Below are 19,970 nucleotides of genomic sequence, written 5' to 3' on the forward strand. Positions count from 1 at the left end.
TGCAGATTGTCCCCAGTGTTGGTAGGGTAGTGTTAGTGTGCGGGGATCGCTGGTCATAGAAACATAGACAATAGGTGCAGGAGTAGGCCATTCGGCCCTTCGAGCCTGCACCGCCATTCAATATGGTCATGGCTGATCATCCAACTCAGTATCCCACCCCTGCCTTCTCTCCATACCCCCTGATCCCTTTAGCCACAAGGGCCACATCTAACTCCCTCTTAAATATAGCCAATGAACTGGCCTCAACTACATTCTGTGGCAGAGAGTTCCACAGATTCACCACTCTCTGTGTGAAAAATGTTTTTCTCATCTCGGTCCTAAAGGATTTCCCCCTTATCCTTAAACTGTGACCACTTGTTCTGAACTTCCCCAACATCGGGAACAATCTTCCTGCATCTAGCCTGTCCAACCCCTTAAGAATTTTGTAAGTTTCTATAAGATCCCCCCTCAATCTTCTAAATTCTAGCGAGTACAAGCCGAGTCTATCCAGTCTTTCTTCATATGAAAGTCCTGACATCCCAGGAATCAGTCTGGTGAACCTTCTCTGTACTCCCTCTATGGCAAGAATGTCTTTCCTCAGATTAGAAGACCGAAACTGGTCGGCGTGGACTCAGAGGGCCGAAGGGCCTGTTTCCACACTATGTCTCCAAAGTAAATTTAAAAAATCCCTCGTAGTTCCTTCTCTTTGCAATTTAAGCAGCTGGAGCCTTGTACCAATCTAGTAAATCTACACGGCACTCCAAGGCCAGCATATTGAATGATTGAATGAATGAATGAATGAATGAATGAATGAATGAATGAATGAATGAATGAATGAATGAATGAATGAATAAGAATAATTCTTCCCAAGATGTAGAACCCACACCTCTTCGTAGACACAAAATGCTGGAGTAACTCAGCGGGACAGGCAGCATCTCTGGAGAGAAGGAATGGGTGATGTTTCGGGTCAGGACCCTTCTTCAGACTGATTTTTGTTCTCTGCAGGACTTTGTACTGTTGAAGTGGTTCAAACTCAGGAGATCATAATCTTCATAAACATAATAATACTTTATTAGCCAAGTATATTTTGCAACATACGAGGAATTTCATTTGCCGTACAGTCATACTAATAAAAATCACAACGCACAAAATACATTTTAACATAAACATCCACCACAGTGACTCCTCCACATTCCTCACTGTGATGGAAGGCGAAAGAAAAGTTCAATCTCTTCCCTTCTTTGTCCTCCAATGGTCGGTGGCCTCGAGCCTTCTGTTGACGGGACGTTCTTACTCCCGTAGCCGGCAGCGTTTGGGCCCTCGTGTCGGGGCGATCAAGCTCCTTCATCTGGGGGGGATCTCAGCTCCCCCGCACCGGGCGATCTTCCTCGGGTCGGGGTTAGTCGAATGTCGTGCGGTTTTGGAGCTTCCTGACTCGGTCTCTCCCGAGACTGCAAGCCCTTGGTGTTAAAGTCTGCAGGCCGCGATTGTAGCGTCGATCCCAGGCAAGGAAATCCACGGCCCCGCGGTGGGGCTCATAGTCAGTCCCGATCAAGGCCTCCAGCTCCACGGTGTTAGGCCGCAGAGCGACCGGAGATACGATCCGGAAAACAATCGCATCTCCGGCCAAGGTAAGTGACTGAAAACGGAGTTTCCCCCGACTCCCCACCCACCCTCCAACCAAACGGAAGAACATTAACACAAACTTTGGAATGGTCTGGGATGCTTCCACTAACTATGGAGTTTTGCGGCTGTGCCAACCTGTGTTCTTGTCTTACAGGAAGATTACCATAAATATTATGTATCCCGAAGCTTCGGGCCAAGTGATTCCAGAACGAAAGATCTCTGGGTCAACTTCACGAAGGTGGACAAGGATAAAGTGAAAGTGCACGGGATACTGTCAAACACTCACCGGCAGGCTTCGGTAAGCTCCAGGGGGTTTGTTTCTGTATTTAGTTTAGTTTAGTTTGGAGACACTGCATGGGAACAGGCCCTTCAGTCCCACTACAAACATCAATCACCCACTCACACTAAAACACAAAGTGCTGAAGTAACAGTGCGGGTCCGGCAGGTCTCCTAGTCTGAGGAAAGACATTCTTGCCATAGAGGGAGTACAGAGAAGGTTCACCAGACTGATTCCTGGGATGTCAGGACTTTCATATGAAGAAAGACTGGATAGACTCGGCTTGTGCTCGCTAGAATTTAGGGGATTGAGGGGGGATCTTATAGAAACGTACAAAATTCTTAAGGGGTTGGACAGGCTAGATGCAGGAAGATTGTTCCCGATGTTGGGGAAGTCCAGAACAAGGGGTCACAGTTTAAGGATAAGGGGGAAATCTTTTAGGACCGAGATGAGAAAAACATTTTTCACACAGAGAATGGAGAGAAGGCAGGTACAGGATACTGAGTTGGATGATCAGCCATATTGAATGGCGGTGCAGGCTCGAAGGGCCGAATGGCCTACTCCTGCACCTATTTTCTATGTTTCTATGTTATATTTTTAATCTTTTAATCTTTCATGTCTAACCCGGGCCAATCCCTATAAGATGTGTGGGGATCACTGGTCGGCGCGGACTCGGTGGGTCAGGCGGCATCTGTGGAGGAATGGTCAACAGCCTACAGCAGGACCATCTCAAGCTCCCTCTCGTGTTCTGGTACCTGGCTGTTTAGCTTTTGTTGCGTGCTAACTAGTCAGTGGAAAGACTATACATGATTACAATCGAGACGTACAGATACGTGATCAATGGAATAACGTGCAAGATAAAATCCAGTAAAGTCCGATCAAAGATAGTGCGTGGGTCTCCAAACAGGTAGATAGTAGTTCAGGGCCGCTCTCTGGTTGTCGGTAGGATGGTTCAGTTGCCTGATAACAGCTGGGAAGAAACTGTCCCTGAATCTGGAGGTGTGCGTTTTCACACTCCTGTAACTTTTGCCCGATGGGTGAGGGGAGGAGAGGGAGTGGCCGGGGTGAGACTGGTCCTCGATGATGCTGCTGGCCTTGCCGAGGCAGTGGCAAGCGTAAATTGTGTCAATGGAAGGGAGGTGGGTTTGTGCGAGTGTGGGTTTGTTAGTCTCTCAGCTGAATAGGAGTTGGGCATTTTTCAATCGATGCGGTTTCTGTAGTTTAATGCAATGCACAGGGCCACATACTCGATGCTATTCTCTACATTACCTTTCCTTTATTGTACTGATGATGTTCCGCATACTCATCGTTTTATTCTTCCCCGCAGAGACTGATTCTGTCCTTCGATTTTCCTTTCTACGGTCATTATTTGCGGCAGATCACCATAGCAACCGGAGGTAAGTGGCTTGTGTTTCCAGAGAAGAAGGACATTTGTCACAATTGAGTTCATTTCAGTCACAATTCCTCTCTCAGGGTACAGAGTAGATATTAAGTTTAAGCAATGCTGAATGCTGTAAACACTGGGATGAATTTCGCTGGGAGCAAACGTACACTCTGGCTTAAAACACCATTACCACCTCCAATTTTATTTGTATCCGGAACAATAGACGATAGACAATAGACAATAGGTGCAGGAGCAGGCCATTTGGCCCTTCGAACCAGCACCGCCATTCTGTGCGATCATGGCTGATCATCCACAATTAGTACCCCTAAATGTTGTAATAGTATCTGCCTCAACTACATAGAAACATAGACAATAGGTGCAGGAGTAGGCCATTCGGCCCTTCGAGCCTGCACCGCCATTCAATATGATCATGGCTGATCATCCAACTCAGTATCCTGTACCTGCCTTCTCTCCATACCCCCTGATCACTTTAGCCACAAGGGCCACATCTAATTCCCTCTTAAATATAGCCAATGAACTGGCCTCAACTACCTTCTGTTGCAGAGAATTCCAGAGATTCACCACTCTCTGTGTGAAAAATGTTTTCCTCATCTCGGTCCTAAAAGACTAAACTACCTTCTCGTCCCATACGCCCACCACCCCTCTGTGTGTAAAGGACACCTATTAAATCTTTACCCTCTCACCTGAAGAGAGCTGGATTTGAACCAGGGACCTCCTGGTCTACAGTCAAATGCTCTACCAACCAGTCTGTGTGGGGAACCTTGATGGCAATTTGGGTATGGGTACAGATATCTGATGATACCACCAAGTATGCCAAAGGATTTGGCCTCCACGATCATTGAGGCAGAGAATTCCAGAGATTCGCCGCCCTCTGAGGGAATAACTTTCACCGCGCTTCAGTTTTAAATAAGTGACACCTTCATTTGCTGCTATCTCCTCTTGTTCATCACCCTGCTCCTCTCTGACGTCACTGTCCACCTTCGTTTGTGATCTTGTATCCTTCAGTTCAGCCATCCGAGGCCATGTCTTCAGTTGATCAGTGCGGGTGTCAGGGGTTATGGGGAGGAGGCAGGAGAGTGGGGTTAGGCGGGAAAGATAGATCGTCCATGATTTGAATTTCAGTTCCCCAAGGCCCTAAATTCAGGAACTCCTTCTTCAACTTGTTCACCTCCCTCCCTAAACCTTTCTGCAGTGAAGCTCTCCACAAAATCTGCCTACTCGACCAAGCTTGTCTCCCTGATGTGTAGGGTGGTGTTAATAGACGATAGACAATAGGTGCAGGAGTAGGCCATTTGGACCTTCGAGCCAGCACCGCCATTCAATGTGATCATGACTGATCATCCCCAATCAGTACCCCGTTCCTGCCTTCTCACCATATCCCCTGACTCCGCTATTTTTAAGAGCCCTATCTAGCTCTCTCTTGAAAGCATCCAGAGAACCTGCCTCCACCGCCCTCTGAGGCAGAGAATTCCACAGACTCAACACTCTCTGTGAGAAAAAGTGTTTCCTCATCTCCGTTCTAAATCTCGGAGTGTTTCCTCATCTCCGTTCTAAATCTCGGTCCTAAAGGATTTCCCCATTATCCTTAAACTGTGACCTCTTGTTCTGGACTCCCCAAACATCGGGAACATGTTTCCTGCCTCTAGTGTGTCCAAGCCCTTAACAATCTAATATTTCAATGAGATATCCTCTCATCCTTCTAAACTACAGAGTGTACAAGCCCAGCTGCTCCATTCTCTCAGCATATGACAGTCCCGCCATCCCGGGAATTAACCTTGTAAACCTACGTTGCACTCCCTCAATAGCAAGAATGTCCTTCCTCAAATTAGGGGACCAAAACTGCACACAATACTCCAGGTGTGGTCTCACTAGGGCCCTGTACAACTGCAGAAGGACAATGTGCGGGGATCGCAGGTCGGCACGGACTCAGTGGGCCGAAGGGCCTGGGATGTCAGGACTTTCATATGAAGAAAGACTGGATAGACTCGGCTTGTACTCGCTAGAATTTAGAAGATTGAGGGGGGATCTTATAGAAACTTACAAAATTCTTAGGGGTTGGACAGGCTAGATGCAGGAAGCTTGTTCCCGATGTTGGGGAAGTCCAGAACAAGAGGTCACAGTTTAAGGATAATGGGGAAATCCTTTAGGACCGAGATGAGAAAAACATTTTTCACACAGAGAATGGTGAGTCTCTGGCTCTCTGCCACAGAAGGTAGTTGAGGCCAGTTCATTGGCTATATTTAAGAGGGAGTTTGATGTGACCCTTGTGGCTAAAGGGATCAGGGGGTATGGAGAGAAGGCAGGTACAGGATACTGAGTTGGATGATCAGCCATGATCATATTGAATGGCGGTGCAGGCTCGAAGGGCCGAATGGCCTACTCCTGCACCTATTGTCTATGTTTCTATGTTTCCCCGCTGCATCTCTACACTAAACTAACTGGGAACAGCAAGCAGCTTGCATTCAAAGTGGTGGCCCTCTGCTTTGGGACGTACACCATCTTGACTCTCCACTGGTGGCTAATTGGAGGCCCAGGGCTCAGATCTGATGACGTTCCTGTATTGAGCGCTGAAGGTAACTGGTCATGTTGTGTACTGCGGGATTTACTCATTAAAGCAATATGTTCTGCACAGATAAACTGCATGTTAGCATTGTGCTCACCGAGGCATGTCAAGCTGGGAAATTGGATTTGGGAACAAAAAGATACTGTTGCTTAAAATAAGTCAAGCTCAACTCACTGTAGCTAATTAAAGTTTCTTAATCTATCGTGCACCGGTCTTTAACCCCCCCCCCCCCCCCCACCCCTCCTTCCACCCCCCCCATCCCCCAGCTCTTGTTTCCCAGGCCTCATCTACCCTGTCATTACCCCAGCAATTGATCAACTTTTGCAGAATCAAAGAATGTTTTGCAGATCTGCCCTGCCGACCCATATCAGATCACTGAACGAACAAGGCTTGCTCCTTGTGTAAGAAAGAACTGCAGATGCAGGTTTAAATCGAAGGTAGAGATAAAATTCTGGAGTAACTCAGCGGGTGAGGCAGCATCTCTGGAGAGAAGGAACGGGCGACGTTTCGGGTCGAGTCTTGCTCCTGCTTCTCTAGGAGCCTCGATTCCTCTAGAATTCAAAATCCCACCAGTATCAGCACTGAATGTGCATCAGGGTGGCATGGTGGCGCAGCGGTAGAGTTGCTGCCTCACAGCGCCAGAGTCCCGGGTTCCGTCTTGACTGCGGGTGCCGTCTGTAGGGATTCTGCACGATCTCCCCGCAACTGCGCGGGATTTCTCCGGTTTCCTCCCACATTCCAAAGACGTGCAGGTTTGTAGGTTAATTGGCTTCTGTAAATACTCCGTCATGTTTAGGACAGTACTAGTGTATGGGTGATCGATGGTCGGCATGGATTCAGTGGACCGAATGGGCCTGTTTCCTACCTGTATCTCTAAACTAAACTAAACTAAACTAAACTAAACTAAACTAAACTAAACTAAACTAAACTAAACTAAACTAAACTAAACTAAAACTTACTCATCATTTACATCTCCCAGGGATGGAGAATTGAATAGTTTAGCTTAGAGATACAGCGTGGAAACAGGCCCTTTGGCCAACCGAGTCCACGCCGACCAGCGATCCCGAACTCGGGGTGCTGTCTGTGTTGAGCTCGCACGTTCTCCCTGTGGCCACATAGGTTTCCTCCGGGTGCTCCGATTTCCTTCCATATCCCAAAGACGTGCGGGTTTGAAGGTTATTTGGCCTCGGTAAAACTGCCCCTGGTGTCTGGAGAGTGGGTGAGAAGGTGGAATAAAATAGAGCTTATGTAATCAATGGTCGGCATGGACCCGGTGGGCCGAAGGGCCTGCTTCCACACTGGGAGAAAGGTTCAAACTATCCGGCAGAACGATTTTTAGTTTTCATAACCAGTGACAAGCTTTCCAGAATTATGCATGCTGTGCTATTTGATTGACTGTACCAACAATTGCCTTCAACTGAACATTGAACGGATTCAATTAAGAATGTGTGATTAGTAGCTCGACATGACAAAGGAGCTGAAGGATGTTACATTAACCTGCGGGAATAAAGTAGCTTTTTTAACCAAAATTTTGTTTCGATGATTAAATATAAGAACAATACCGCAGAAGTAGGGTCTGTGGAATTGTTAACAATTACTCATCGTGACTTTATCATGGTAAGCAAAATGAAGTTGATTTGTTAAATGTATGCTTTATGGAAGTTTGAATGAATGAATAATTCATAGTAAAGACTCCACCAACTGTTCTGAAGATAGACACAAAATGCCGGAGTAACATAGAAACATAGAAAATAGGTGCAGGAGTAGGCCATTCGGCCCTTCGAGCCTGCACCACCATTCAATATGATCAATTCTGATCATCCAACTCAGTATCCTGTACCTGCCTTCTCTCCATACCCCCTGATCCCTTTAGCCACAAGGGCCACATCTAACTCCCTCATAAAATAGACAATGAACTGTGGCCTCAACTACTTTCTGTTGCAGAGAATTCCACAGGTTCACCACTCTCTGTGTAAATTTTTTTTTTTCTCATCTCGGTCCTAAAAGACTTCCCCCTTATCCTTAAACTGTGACCCCTTGTTCTGGACTTCCCCAACATCGGGAACAATCTTCCTGCATCTAGCCTGTCCAACCCCTTAAGAATTTTGTAAATTTCTATAAGATCCCCCCTCAATCTTCTAAATTCTAGCGTGTACAAGCCGAGTCTATCCAGTCTTTCTTCATATGAAAGTCCTGACATCCCAGGAATCAGTCTGGTGAACCTTCTCTGTACTCCCTCTATGGCAAGAATGTCTTTCCTCAGATTAGGAGACCAAAACGCAGCGTGACGGACAGCATCTCGGGGGAGAAGGGATGGGAGACTGTCCAGGTCGAGACCCTCCTTCAGACTGAATGAACTGCAACTTCAAAGTTCTCCTTCCATTCACTGTTTAGATCGCTTCCTGGAAACCACAAAGTTGAATCTGTGGTGAATCTGTGGAATTCATTGCCACAGACGGCTGTGGAGGCCAAGTCAATGGATATTTTTAAGGCGGAGATTGATAGATTCTTGATTAATACGGGTGTCAGAGGTTATAGGGAGAAGGCAGGAGAATGGGGTTGAGAAGAAAAGATAGATCTGCCATGATCGAATGGTGGAGTAGACTTGATGGGCTGAATAGCCTAATTCTGCTCCTGTCACTATTAAAGCTTAGTTTAGACAATAGACAATAGACAATAGGTGCAGGAGTAGGTCCTACGGCCCTTCAGGCCAGCACCGCCATTCAATGTGATCATGGCTTTAGTTTGGCTTAGTATAGATACAGCGTGGAAGCAGCGAGTTCACACCGACCAGCGATCACCATGTACACCGGATTTATCCTACACTCACTTGGGACAATTTACAGAAGCCATTTAACCTCTTGGCACATCTTTGGAATGTGGGAGGAAACCGGAGCACCTGGAAAAAACCCGCGCAGGTCAAGGGGAGAACGTACAAACTCTATACAGACAGCGCCCGTAGCCGGGATCGAACACAGGTCTCCGGCGCTGTAAAGCGCTATCGGGTAGCAACTCTACCGCTGCACCACTGCGCCACCCTAATTAATCTGTGAAGTTCTGGTAATCTCTTCTGCACCCTCTCCCAAATTTCCACATAGAGTCACAGCGTCGAAACAGGCCCTTCGACCCAACTTGCCCACACCGGCCAACATGTCCCAGCTACACTAGTCCCACCTGCCTCCAAAACTGTCCTATCCATGTACCTGTCTAAATGTTTCTTAAATGTTGGGATAGACCCTGCCCCAACCAATTCCTCTGGTAGCATGTACCATACACCCACCATCCTTTGTGTGAAAAATCCTTCCTGTAATGGAGTGACCAAAACTGCACACCAGAGTCTAATCGAATATAGGAGCAAAGAGGTCCTTCTGCAGTTGTACAGTGCCCTAGTGGGACCACACCTGGAGTATTGTGTGCAGTTTTGGTCCCCTAATTTGAGGAAGGACATTCTTGCTATTGAGAGAGTGCAGCGTAGGTTTACAAAGTTAATTCCCAGGATGGCGGGACTGACATATGCTGAGAGAATGGAGCAGCTGGGCTTGTACACTCTGGAGTTTAGAAGGATGAGAGGATATCTCATTGAAACATATAAGATTATTAAGGGTTTGGACACGCTAGAGGCAGGAAACATGTTCCCGATGTTGGGGGAGTCCAGAACCAGGGGCCACAGTTTAAGAATAAGGAGTAAGCCATTTAGAACGGAGACGAGGAAACACTTTTTCTCACAGAGAGTGGTGAGTCTGTGGAATTCTCTGCCTCAGAGGGCAGTGGAGGCCGGTTCTCTGGATGCTTTCAAGAGAGAGCTAAATAGGGCTCTTAAAGATAGCGGAGTCAGGGGATATGAGGAGAAGGCAGGAACGGGGTACTGATTGTGGATGATCAGCCATGATCACATTGAATGGCTGTGCTGGCTCGAAGGGCCGAATGGCCTACTCCTGCACCTATTGTCTACTGTCTAATGATTTTCTCTTTTTCCTCAGGCTTCATATTCACCGGGGATGTGATCCATCGGATGCTGACGGCCACACAGTACATCGCTCCACTCATGGCCAACTTTGATCCCAGCTACTCCAGGAATTCCACCATCAGATACTTTGACAACGGTACGCTGTGTTTCTTTGCCGATTTTAGTTGAGGGATGTAGCGCAGAAAAATAGGCCCTTCGGCCCACCGAGTCCACACCGACCAGCGATCCCCGCACATTACCCTACACTTGGGACGTTGTTTACATTTGTACCAAGGCAATTAAGCTACAAACTGCACGTCTTTGCAGTGCGGGAGGAAACCGAAGTTCTGGGAGTAAACCCACGCAGGTCACGGGGAGAACGTGCAAACTCCGTACAGACAGCACCCGTAGCCAGGACCGAACCCGGGTCTCTGGCGCCTTAAGGCAGCAAATCTACCCGCTGTGCCACTGTGCCGCCCTCACGAGGGGGATGGGGACAAAAAGCTGGAGTAACTCAACGGGTCAGGCAGCATCTCTGGAGAAAAGGAACAGGTGACCCTTCTTCAGACTGAGTCATAGCCATGTCCCACGGTACGAGTTCATTCCAAGAGCTCTCCCGAGTTTGCCCTGATTCGAACTCGGAGATTTACGGTGATGGCCACTCGTCGGTACTCAGGGCTCTCGTGGACATTTTTCATCGTTGAAAAATCTTCACGAGTCTTCCCGTGCTTACCTGCCGTTAGCGAGTCTTCCCGTGTACCTGCCGTTAGCGTTAAGAGACGTCCCCGAGCTCCGACGTACCCGATACGTTCATTCTCCGTGCTTACCACGAGTTTGATGTTTTTTAAACTTGTGAAAGCTCTTGAATGAACACGTACCGTGGGACAGGGCTTCGGTTTCGGCCCGAAACATTGCCTTTTTCCTTCGCTCCATAGATGCTGCTGCACCCGCTGAGTTTCTCCAGCTTTTTTGTGTACCTTACATTTTATCTCTGATGGCTTTGCCTTTGCCTTCTCCCAGCTAACTAGTCCCATGGTGTCCATCTTCGAACTGCGTCATTATTTCAACTGAAAATCATTGCATTTGGAAGAAAAATCACCGTTCTGGTGTTGAGAGAACAATATTTTGAACGAACGGCTAAAATCTTTGCGGCTTGGGCCTGTGGGAGGGCAGGATTTGTACAACCCAATGGGAGAGGGTTTGTGTAATCCGCAAAACTGCGCTCACAATGCAACCTCTTCAGTCACGATGATCTCACTGCGATTCGCGCCAGGGAAAGTGGCCCTATTTTTCCTTTCGAAGCACAAAAATAATGACTCAGGCCCGGAAACCTGTCAAAACTCCGCACAGGTGGAACAAATTGTTATGACAGCACACAGCAGGGGGAGAAACATTTACGTTTTCCGAGTTTGATCTTTCGAAAAATATTTTCTTGTGCCCTTTCAACATTTGGTTTCAGCTTTGATGTTGATTTAAGTTAATAGTAACTAGTTTTTGTTTCTAGACGTCATACATTAGGGAGAATAGGTTTCTGTTGAGGGGGGGGGTGGGGGGGTGGGCAAGATTTTATGGGGATCTGAGGGGTAACTTTTATATGCAAAGGATGGTGTGTGTATGTAACGAGCTGCCGGAGGAGGGAGTTGAGGCAGGGACCATAGCAACGTTGAAGAAGCATTTAGACAGGTACATGAACAGAATAGGTTTATAGGGATACGGGCCAAATGCAGGCAAGCCAGTAGTGCAGATGGGACATGTTGGTCGGTGTGGGCAAGTTGGGCCAAAGTGCCTGTTTGCACATTGTATGAAACTAATGCCCCTGTCCCACTTCGGAAACCTGAACGGAGACCTCTGGAGACTTTGCGCCCCACCCAAGGTTTCCGTGCGGTTCCCGGAGGTTGCAGGTGGTTGCCGGAGGTTACAGGTAGTGGAAGCAGGTAGGGAGACTGACAAAAACCGCAGGGAACCGCAGGGAAACCTTGGGTGGGGCGCAAAGTCTCCAGAGGTTTCCGTTCAGGCTTCCTAAGTGGGACAGGGGCATAAGACCCCATGACATAGGGTGAAAATTCAGATGGAAAGAGTATTACACAGTGGTTTGGGTTCTAGGCTAGTAACTAGGCTCTGGGCCTTGGTCGTGGCAAAGAAAGTGTGCTCCATGACCTCTGTGCATGGAGGTCCCGAGTCATTGTCAATGGTATAAGGCTTTGGCCAGTGATAGGGAGTCTTCCTCAATGGTTTGGATTTTGGCCAGTGGTACAGAGCCCTGATACAAAGTATCAATGGTACTGGGCCTTAATCTGTTCCATTGACAATAGACAATAGACAATAGACAATAGGTGCAGGAGTAGGCCATTCGGCCCTTCGAGCCAGCACCGCCATTCAATGTGATCATGGCTGATCATCCCCAATCAGTACCCCGTTCCTGCCTTCTCCCCATACCCCCTGATTCCGCTATCTTTAAGAGCTCCATCTAGCTCTCTCTTGAAAGCATCCAGAGAACCGCCCTCTGAGGCAGAGAATTCCACAGACTCACCACTCTCTGTGTGAAAAAGTGTTTCCAACTCTGTGTGAAAATGTATAAACTCCTCATCGGTGTTAAAGGACCTTAGTTCACAGCTTGCGAAGTAGTACGTAGTTACTTTGTTATGAGCAGGAGGAATAGATTGGTGTTGAAGGGCACTAATCTTCATGACCCTAACCTCCTGGAGTTGAGAGGGTTAAAGTTAAGGAATACAGGTTAAATAAACAGGCTTTGCAATTCGTAGAAGCAAAGAACTGCAGATAGGGGTTTACGGTAGAAGACTGGAATGCTGGGTCCCGACCCAAAACGTCACCTATTCCTTTTTCTCCAGAGATGCTACCTGACCTGCTGAGTTACTCCAGCATTTTGTGTCTATCTCTAGTCTTTTCTCTAACTGGATAGCATGCATCAAAAAGGTTTTTCAGTGCACTTCGATACACGTGACAATAATAAACTAAACTAAAGGGGTTCCCTCAACCGACCCACCTCCCTCCGCACCGGGAGGACTTTAGGACCACTGGATGGAGACATGACATTGCCCCGTTCTAAGTATCTGAGTTTAGTTTTGTTTAGTTGAGTTCAGTTTAGTTTCGAGATACAGCGGGGAAACAGGCCTTTCGGCCCACAGAGCCTGCACCGACCAGCGATCCCTGCACACTAACACTAACCTACATGAGGGGATCTAGGGAGGAGGCCGGGCTGAAGATGTCCTGGCTGCGTTGCTCAAGCTGGCCATCGGCGAGTCACGGAGCCAGGCGGAAGAGGGCTTTGCCCGAGCCGGATGCTTGCCCCTTCACAGTGTCACCAAACTTCTGAATTCTCTGGGGTGGAACCCTCTCCAAGACAGACGTGAAGCTCACCGTTTGACTTGTTTTTACAAAATGTTAAATGGTCGGCTCGACATAGATTACAAGACCTACACCAAACCCAAACCTATTAGGAGCAGACGAGGGCATTCGATCCATATAACCATATAACCATTACAGCACGGAAACAGGCCATCTCGACCCTTCTAGTCCGTGCCGGACACGTATTCTCCCCTAGTCCCATCTACCTGCACTCAGACCATAACCCTCCATTCCTTTCCCGTCCATATAACTATCCAATTTATTTTTAAATGTTAAAAACGAACCTGCCTCCACCACCTTCACTGGAAGCTCATTCCACACAGCCACCACTCTCTGAGTAAAGATGTTCCCCCTCATGTTACCCCAAAACCTCTGTCCCTTAATTCTCAAGTCATGTACCCTTGTTTGAATCTTCCCTACTCTCAGTGGGAAAAGCTTGTCCACGTCAACTCTGTCTATCCTTCTCATCATTTTAAAGACCTCTATCAAGTCCCCCCTTAACCTTCTGCGCTCCAAAGAATAAAGCCCTAACTTGTTCAACCTTTCTCTGTAACTTAGTTGCTGAAACCCAGGCAACATTCTAATAAATCTCCTCTGTACGCTCTCTATTTTGTTGACATCCTTCCTATAATTAGGCGACCAAAATTGTACACCATACTCCAGGATTGGCCTCACCAATGCCTTGTACAATTTTAACATTACATCCCAACTTCTATACTCAATGCTCTGATTTATAAAGGCCAGCAATTTGTGATCCCAACTACAAAGACAGATGAAGCAATTCGTTCTTCCCCCGCACAATTAAAGCATGGAATAATCTCCACCCTGCTATAGTTACCCAACCAGATGCAACTGCATTTAAAGTAACTCTTTCTTCCCAATAACCCTTTCTGGCTTAAACCCTCCCTTCACCACCTCCAGTTTAAATTCCATTTGGAATATTTTGGAGGACCAAGAAACCAAGAAACCGGGGTTGTACAGTAATTATTAGAATATTTGTAAAACAGTTGTTTGATGATTTTGCAAGATGTCACCACGGTGTCACCACGGTGTTGGATTTTTTGGGGATTTTGTGTCGTGTTGAAATTAAATAAATTATTTTTGATACAAAACCCCCCCACTACCCTACACACACTAGGGACAGTTTACATTTATACCCAGCCGTCTTTAGAGTGTGGGAGAAAACCAGGGATGCCGGAGAAAACTCTTGTGGGTCACAGGGAGAACGCATAAACTCGATACAGACAGCGCCCATGGTCAGGATCGGACCCAGGCGCTATCAGGCACCAACTCTACGGCCTGGCCACTCTTGATGCCATCACCATTGTTAAACCTATTGACTGCCTAGCAAAGCTGTCCTCTCTAACGAGCCCACACACATACTGTCCACCCACACATGAAAGGTTAATACATCAGGGATCAGTTACCCAAAATTTCCTAAACTGATTCCAAGCTTTTTTCTTTAAATACAAAATGCCTTTATTCAGAACAAACCAAAAATACAGAGTAGTAACACGATCAAAAAAATGCCTATATTGGCAGTTTACAAACAAAGTTATCAAATTAAAATATTAACAATTTTATCAACAATACGTTCGACCTCCAGTGGCAACCAGCATTCGGGGAAGGCCTCCACAGTACTGATTCCAAGCTGGGATGGCCAGATTATTCCATAACTCTGATCATTGGAGCAGGAGACCAGGCCCATATTATATATGATATTTGATGAGATCAGTATGGTAACAAGGAAGGTATCCAATTGCATTTGAACTTTAGGCCAGACTTTGACTATTGATTTATTCAGTCAAGTCCGCTCACACCAACCCTCAATCCAAGACACAGCTGGATGTACTGATAAATAATGATGTGGTTAAATTGAATTGAAGCCCTTCCAAACCTTTATTTATCATATGATCTTTTAGATTAAACAATATTCTTTATTTCTGTGCCAATGAACCCACCATGAAGCTATAATTATGTTACCGATACTTTCTCCCAAACAGACTGGTCACAACTCACTTGCAATACTTCATCGGTGTGAATGTAATTATGCCTGTAATTGAATTTGATAATAACTTGGATGGAACAATGACAAGATTTAAGGGCCTGACCCACTTGGGCCGTCACTTACGCGACAAGCCGGTAGTGACTGACGCGCGACGGTCCCGCGAGAGTCACGCGCGTCATCATGCGTCCGCACGGCCGTCTGGAGCGCGTGACGTCATTTGAAGATAGACACAAAATGCTGGAGTAACTCAGCGGGACCGGCAGCATCTCTGGAGAGAAGGAATGGATGATGTTTTGGGTCGAGACTCTTCTTCAGTCTGAAAGAAGGGTCACCCATTCCTTCTCTCTAGAGATGCTGCCGGTCCCGCTGAGTTACTCCAGGATTTTGTTTCTATCTCCAATCGCCTTGGCCCCGCTCCGGGAGTAGGAGTGGGGGCGGATCCGAATCCGCAACGGCCGTGAGCCCCAGGCCGAGCTCGGCGATCGTTTGCCTGCTTCTGCTGCTGTTGGAGGTGAGACGTTGCGTCGCGCCAGGGTCTTGGGCCTGTCCCACTTTGGCCGTCAGTTACGCGACAGGCCAATGGCGCGCGAAGACTTCATTCAGGACGAAGTCCACACTCCTCCACACCGCTCCATGCGCCCGTCACGAGCTACCCACACGCTATCCACACGCTACCCACACGTTACCCACACGCTAGCAGGTCGCGTAAATGGCGCGCGAAGGACAGCAAAGTGTCATAGAGTCATACAGCGTGGAAACAGGCCCTTTGGCCCAACTGGCCCAAACCGACTAGCATGCCCCATCTACACTAGTCCCACCTGCCTGTTTTGGCCCATTATCCCAATTTCCTTGTCCTATCCATGTACCTGGCCTAATTGTTTCTTCGACGTTGCAATAGTCCCTGCCTCAACAACCTCCGCTGGCAGCTCGATCCATGCGTTCTTTGTGTAAAAAAGTTACCCCTCAGATTCTTATTAAATCTTTCCTCCTCCACCTTAAACCCATGTCCTCTGGTCCTCAATTCTCCTAGAGGAAATGTCACCACGTCTGTATCGTGGAATTCTGACATTGTGATGTGGCCAGGTACAAGTAGGTGAGTTTAGCTGTGTTTATTGTCACATGTACCGAGGTACAGTGAAAAGGTTTTTGTAGCGTGCTCTCCAATGAACTAAAAGACTATACATGATTACCAACAAGCCATCCCCAGCGTACAGATAGATACCGGATTATGGGTATAACATTTGGTGCAAGATAAAGTCCAGTAAAGTCAGATCAAAGATAGTCTGAGGGTCTCGAATGAGGTAGCTAGTAGTTCAGCACTGCCCTCTAGTTGTTGGGAGGATGACTCAGTTGCCCGATAACAGCTGGGAAGAAACTGTCCCTGAATCTGGAGGTTTTAGATTAGATTAGATTAGATTAGATTAGATTAGATTCCATTATTGTCATTCAGACCTATCGTGCCTGCAGTCATACATATAATAATAAACAACAAAACACACAATAAACACAAATAAACATCCACCACAGTGAGTTCACCAGACACCTCCTCACTGTGATGGAGGCAAAAGTCTTAAAGTCTCTGTCTCTTCCCTCCTTGTTCTCCCTCTGCGTTGAGGCGATCCAGGCTTCCGTTGTTGTGACCCCGCGGGGTGATGGTAAGTAATGTCAGTCCCGCGGCTCAACCGAGCTCCGCGCAACGGGCCGGTTCAAGCTCCGCGGCCCGGGGTGGTCGAAGCTGCCGAAGCTGCCGCCCTCCAGTCCAGCGGACGCAGCTGTTGTTGCGGGAGCTCCGGAAAAACAGGTCACCAACCCGTGACCTGCGAGCTCCCGACGATGTCGTCCACTGGGCCCCGCGGCCGAGCCCAGGATTCAGGTCGCCGTGCATTTTCATACTTCTGTGCCTTTTGTCTGATGGGAGATGGGAGAAGAGGGAGTGGCCAGGTTGCGACGGGTCCTTGACTATGTTGCTGGCCTTGGTGAGGCAGCGTGAGGTGTAGATGGAGTCAATGGAAGGCAGGTTGGACTGACTACCTGATCGATTAATATTAAAATATTAAGATTCACATGAATTTTAATTTATTGCTGGTTCTGGTGGGGACCCTTCAGAGTACAAAGCGACAACATCAATAGCCTTGTGGGCGGAGACAGTAAGACTAGTGGGAGAACTGGGAAGGGGGAGGGGATGGAGAGAGAAAGCAAGGGCTATCTGAAGTTAGAGAAGTCAATGTTCATACAACTACCCAAGCGAAATATGAGGTGTGAAATATGAAATTGGAGGAACAGCACCTCATATTTTGCTTGGGTAGTTTACACTCCAGCGATATGAACATTGACTTCTCTAACTTCAGATAGCCCTTGCTTTCTCTCTCCATCCCCTTCCCCTTCCCAGTTCTCCCACTGGTCTTACTGCCTCCGACTACATTCTATCTTTATCCACTCCCCTGACATCAGTCTGAAGAAGGGTCTCGACCCGAAACGTCGCCCATTCCTTCTCTCCAGAGATGCTGCCTCACCCGCTGAGTTACCCCAGCATTTTGTGTCTACCTTCGATTTAAACCAGCATCTGCAGTTCTTTCATACACGCCAATAGTCTCATTGTATAATGAAAGAATGGCAACGTCTCCATATCCACAGGCAAGAGAGGGACCGAAGAGCTGAACATTAAGATAAGTACAAGTAAAGATTCAAATCATCAGTGTTGCAAAGAAGTTGAAACTATGAGGAATTTAATAAAAGTCCTTCTTTTGATCTTATGATTTTCTTTGGTTGAGAACCCCATTCATCCCACTGAAATTAATTAATTAGTTACCTGCCTTCATTGCCGATTTCTTTTCTTATCCAAATCAGAATTCCTTTTATCTTCTCCGCTGTCCTGCATTTACATCTCCTGTGGAATCTTCTCCGTAGATCACCCTGGTTTTCTTAGTTCTTGCTCTTCATAAAAAATCCCACCAAAAAAAGGATTTGCTTAATTGGCATTTTAATGACTTCTCCGTTTGTAGAATGTAGGAAATTGCATTGTTCCGTTTCTGGACACGTGAGAATAAAACACACTTGACTTTTGAAATAGGTCCCTCAAGCCTGTTCCAGCAGTCAATGTTCATGGCTGATCCTACCTTTCCCACAGTTCTATCCTCCCCCTGGTTTCCCCTAAACATTGAATCCCCTGTCGTCTTAAAATGTGCTTAGCCCAGCTTAAAGTGTACTTTTTTGTGTGTTGGTGGCTTAGAGGTAGAGCTACTGCCTTTACAGCGCCAGAGACCCGAGCCCGATCCTGACTACGGGTGCTTGTTTGTACGGAGTTTGTACGTTCTCCCCGTGACATGCGTGGGTTTTCTCCAAGATCTTTGGTTTCCTCCCACACTCCAAAGACGTACAGGTTCGTAGGTTAATTTGCTTGGTATAAATGTATAAATGTAAACTAGTCCCCAGTGTGTGTAGGGTAGTGTTACTGTACGGGGATCGCTGGTCGGTGCAGACTCGGTGGGCCGAAGGGCCTGTTTCCGTGCTATATGTCTAAATTTTTTTTTTTTAAACAAAAGCTTTTTACTGTGCCTTGGTACACGTGACAATAAACCAAACTAAACTTATCATAGATTCCAAATATTCACATCCATCAAAGATTTCCTCCCTCATCTCAATCACATAGTCAATTCTTAAAGCTAAGCCTTTGCTCACCAAGAAAGCATTCTCTCCATAGCTCTATAGTCACAAAAAGCTGGAGTAACTCGGTAGGACAGGCAGCAACTATGGAAAACAGGAATAGATGATGTTTCAGGTTGAGACCCTTCTTCAGACTGAGAGTCAAGGGGAATGGGAAACGACAGATATAGATGGTGACGTGGAAAAAATGAACGAAAGAAATGCAAAAATGTAACGATGATAACGGAGACAGGCCATTGTTAGCTGGTGCAGGGGGCACGAGTTACAGGCAATGAGACTCAACAAGACGACTTTGAAGCTCGTACAACGACCTGGGCGGGGGGAGGGATGGAGAGAGAGGGGATGCAAGGGTTACTTGATGTTAGATAAATCAATATTCATACCACAGGGCTGTAAGCTGCCCAACCTTCTGCAGCTAGTCGGCCAACCTCCTTGGAATCCTCTACATCTCAATCAGTTCACCTAGATTTCTAAAGGTCAGAGAATATTGCCCAATTTTCCTCAATCTCCTCATGGAACGCCCCCTCACCTCAGGAATCAATTTAGTCAATTATCTCGGCATGGTGCCCAATTCAAGAATGTCTGTCCTGAAATAAGAAGTCCAGAACTGTGTACCAGACCCAAGGTCTCACCAGCACCTTGCACAGGTATAGTTTAGTTTGGAAGGTACACAAAATTGCTGGGGAAACTCAGCGGGTGCAGCAGCATCTATGGAGCGAAGGAAATAGGCGACGTTTCATGCCCGAAACCCTTCTTCAGACCCTTCTTCTATAGTTTAGTTTGGTTCAGTTTAGAGATTCAGCGAGGAAACAGGCCATTTGGCCCACCGAGTCCACGCCGACCAGCGATCCCCGCACATTAACACTATCCTACACACACTAGGGACAATTTACAATTATACCAAGCCAAATAACCTACAAACCTGTACGTCTTTGGAGTGTGGGAGGAAACCGGGGATCCTGGAGAAATCCCACGCAGGTCACGGGGAGAACGTGCAAACTCGGTACAGAGAGCGCCCGTAGTCAGGATCGAACCCGGGTCACTGGCGCTGTAGGGCAGCAACTCTACCGCTGCGCCAACGTGCCGCCCCCTTTCATTACTCTTGTGTACCCACCCCTTCCCCCGCCCAATGTCTGT

The 19,970-nt window shown here is 47.2% G+C and overlaps 1 protein-coding gene across 2 annotated transcripts in view; it reads left to right on the forward strand.

Moving 5' to 3' along the window:
- Nucleotides 1-19,970, forward strand: part of plxdc1 (plexin domain containing 1) — a 186,092-nt gene that overhangs the window by 72,887 nt on the left and 93,235 nt on the right. For both annotated transcript variants that reach the window (XM_033034877.1, XM_033034878.1), the window contains exons 3-5: nucleotides 1,760-1,903; nucleotides 3,210-3,279; nucleotides 9,831-9,953. In XM_033034877.1, coding sequence (XP_032890768.1) covers nucleotides 1,760-1,903; nucleotides 3,210-3,279; nucleotides 9,831-9,953 — 337 coding nt within the window. The remainder of the gene's footprint in view (nucleotides 1-1,759; nucleotides 1,904-3,209; nucleotides 3,280-9,830; nucleotides 9,954-19,970) is intronic.

Source organism: Amblyraja radiata, chromosome 16 (assembly GCF_010909765.2).
Source record: "Amblyraja radiata isolate CabotCenter1 chromosome 16, sAmbRad1.1.pri, whole genome shotgun sequence".
NCBI classification, from domain to species: domain Eukaryota; kingdom Metazoa; phylum Chordata; class Chondrichthyes; order Rajiformes; family Rajidae; genus Amblyraja; species Amblyraja radiata.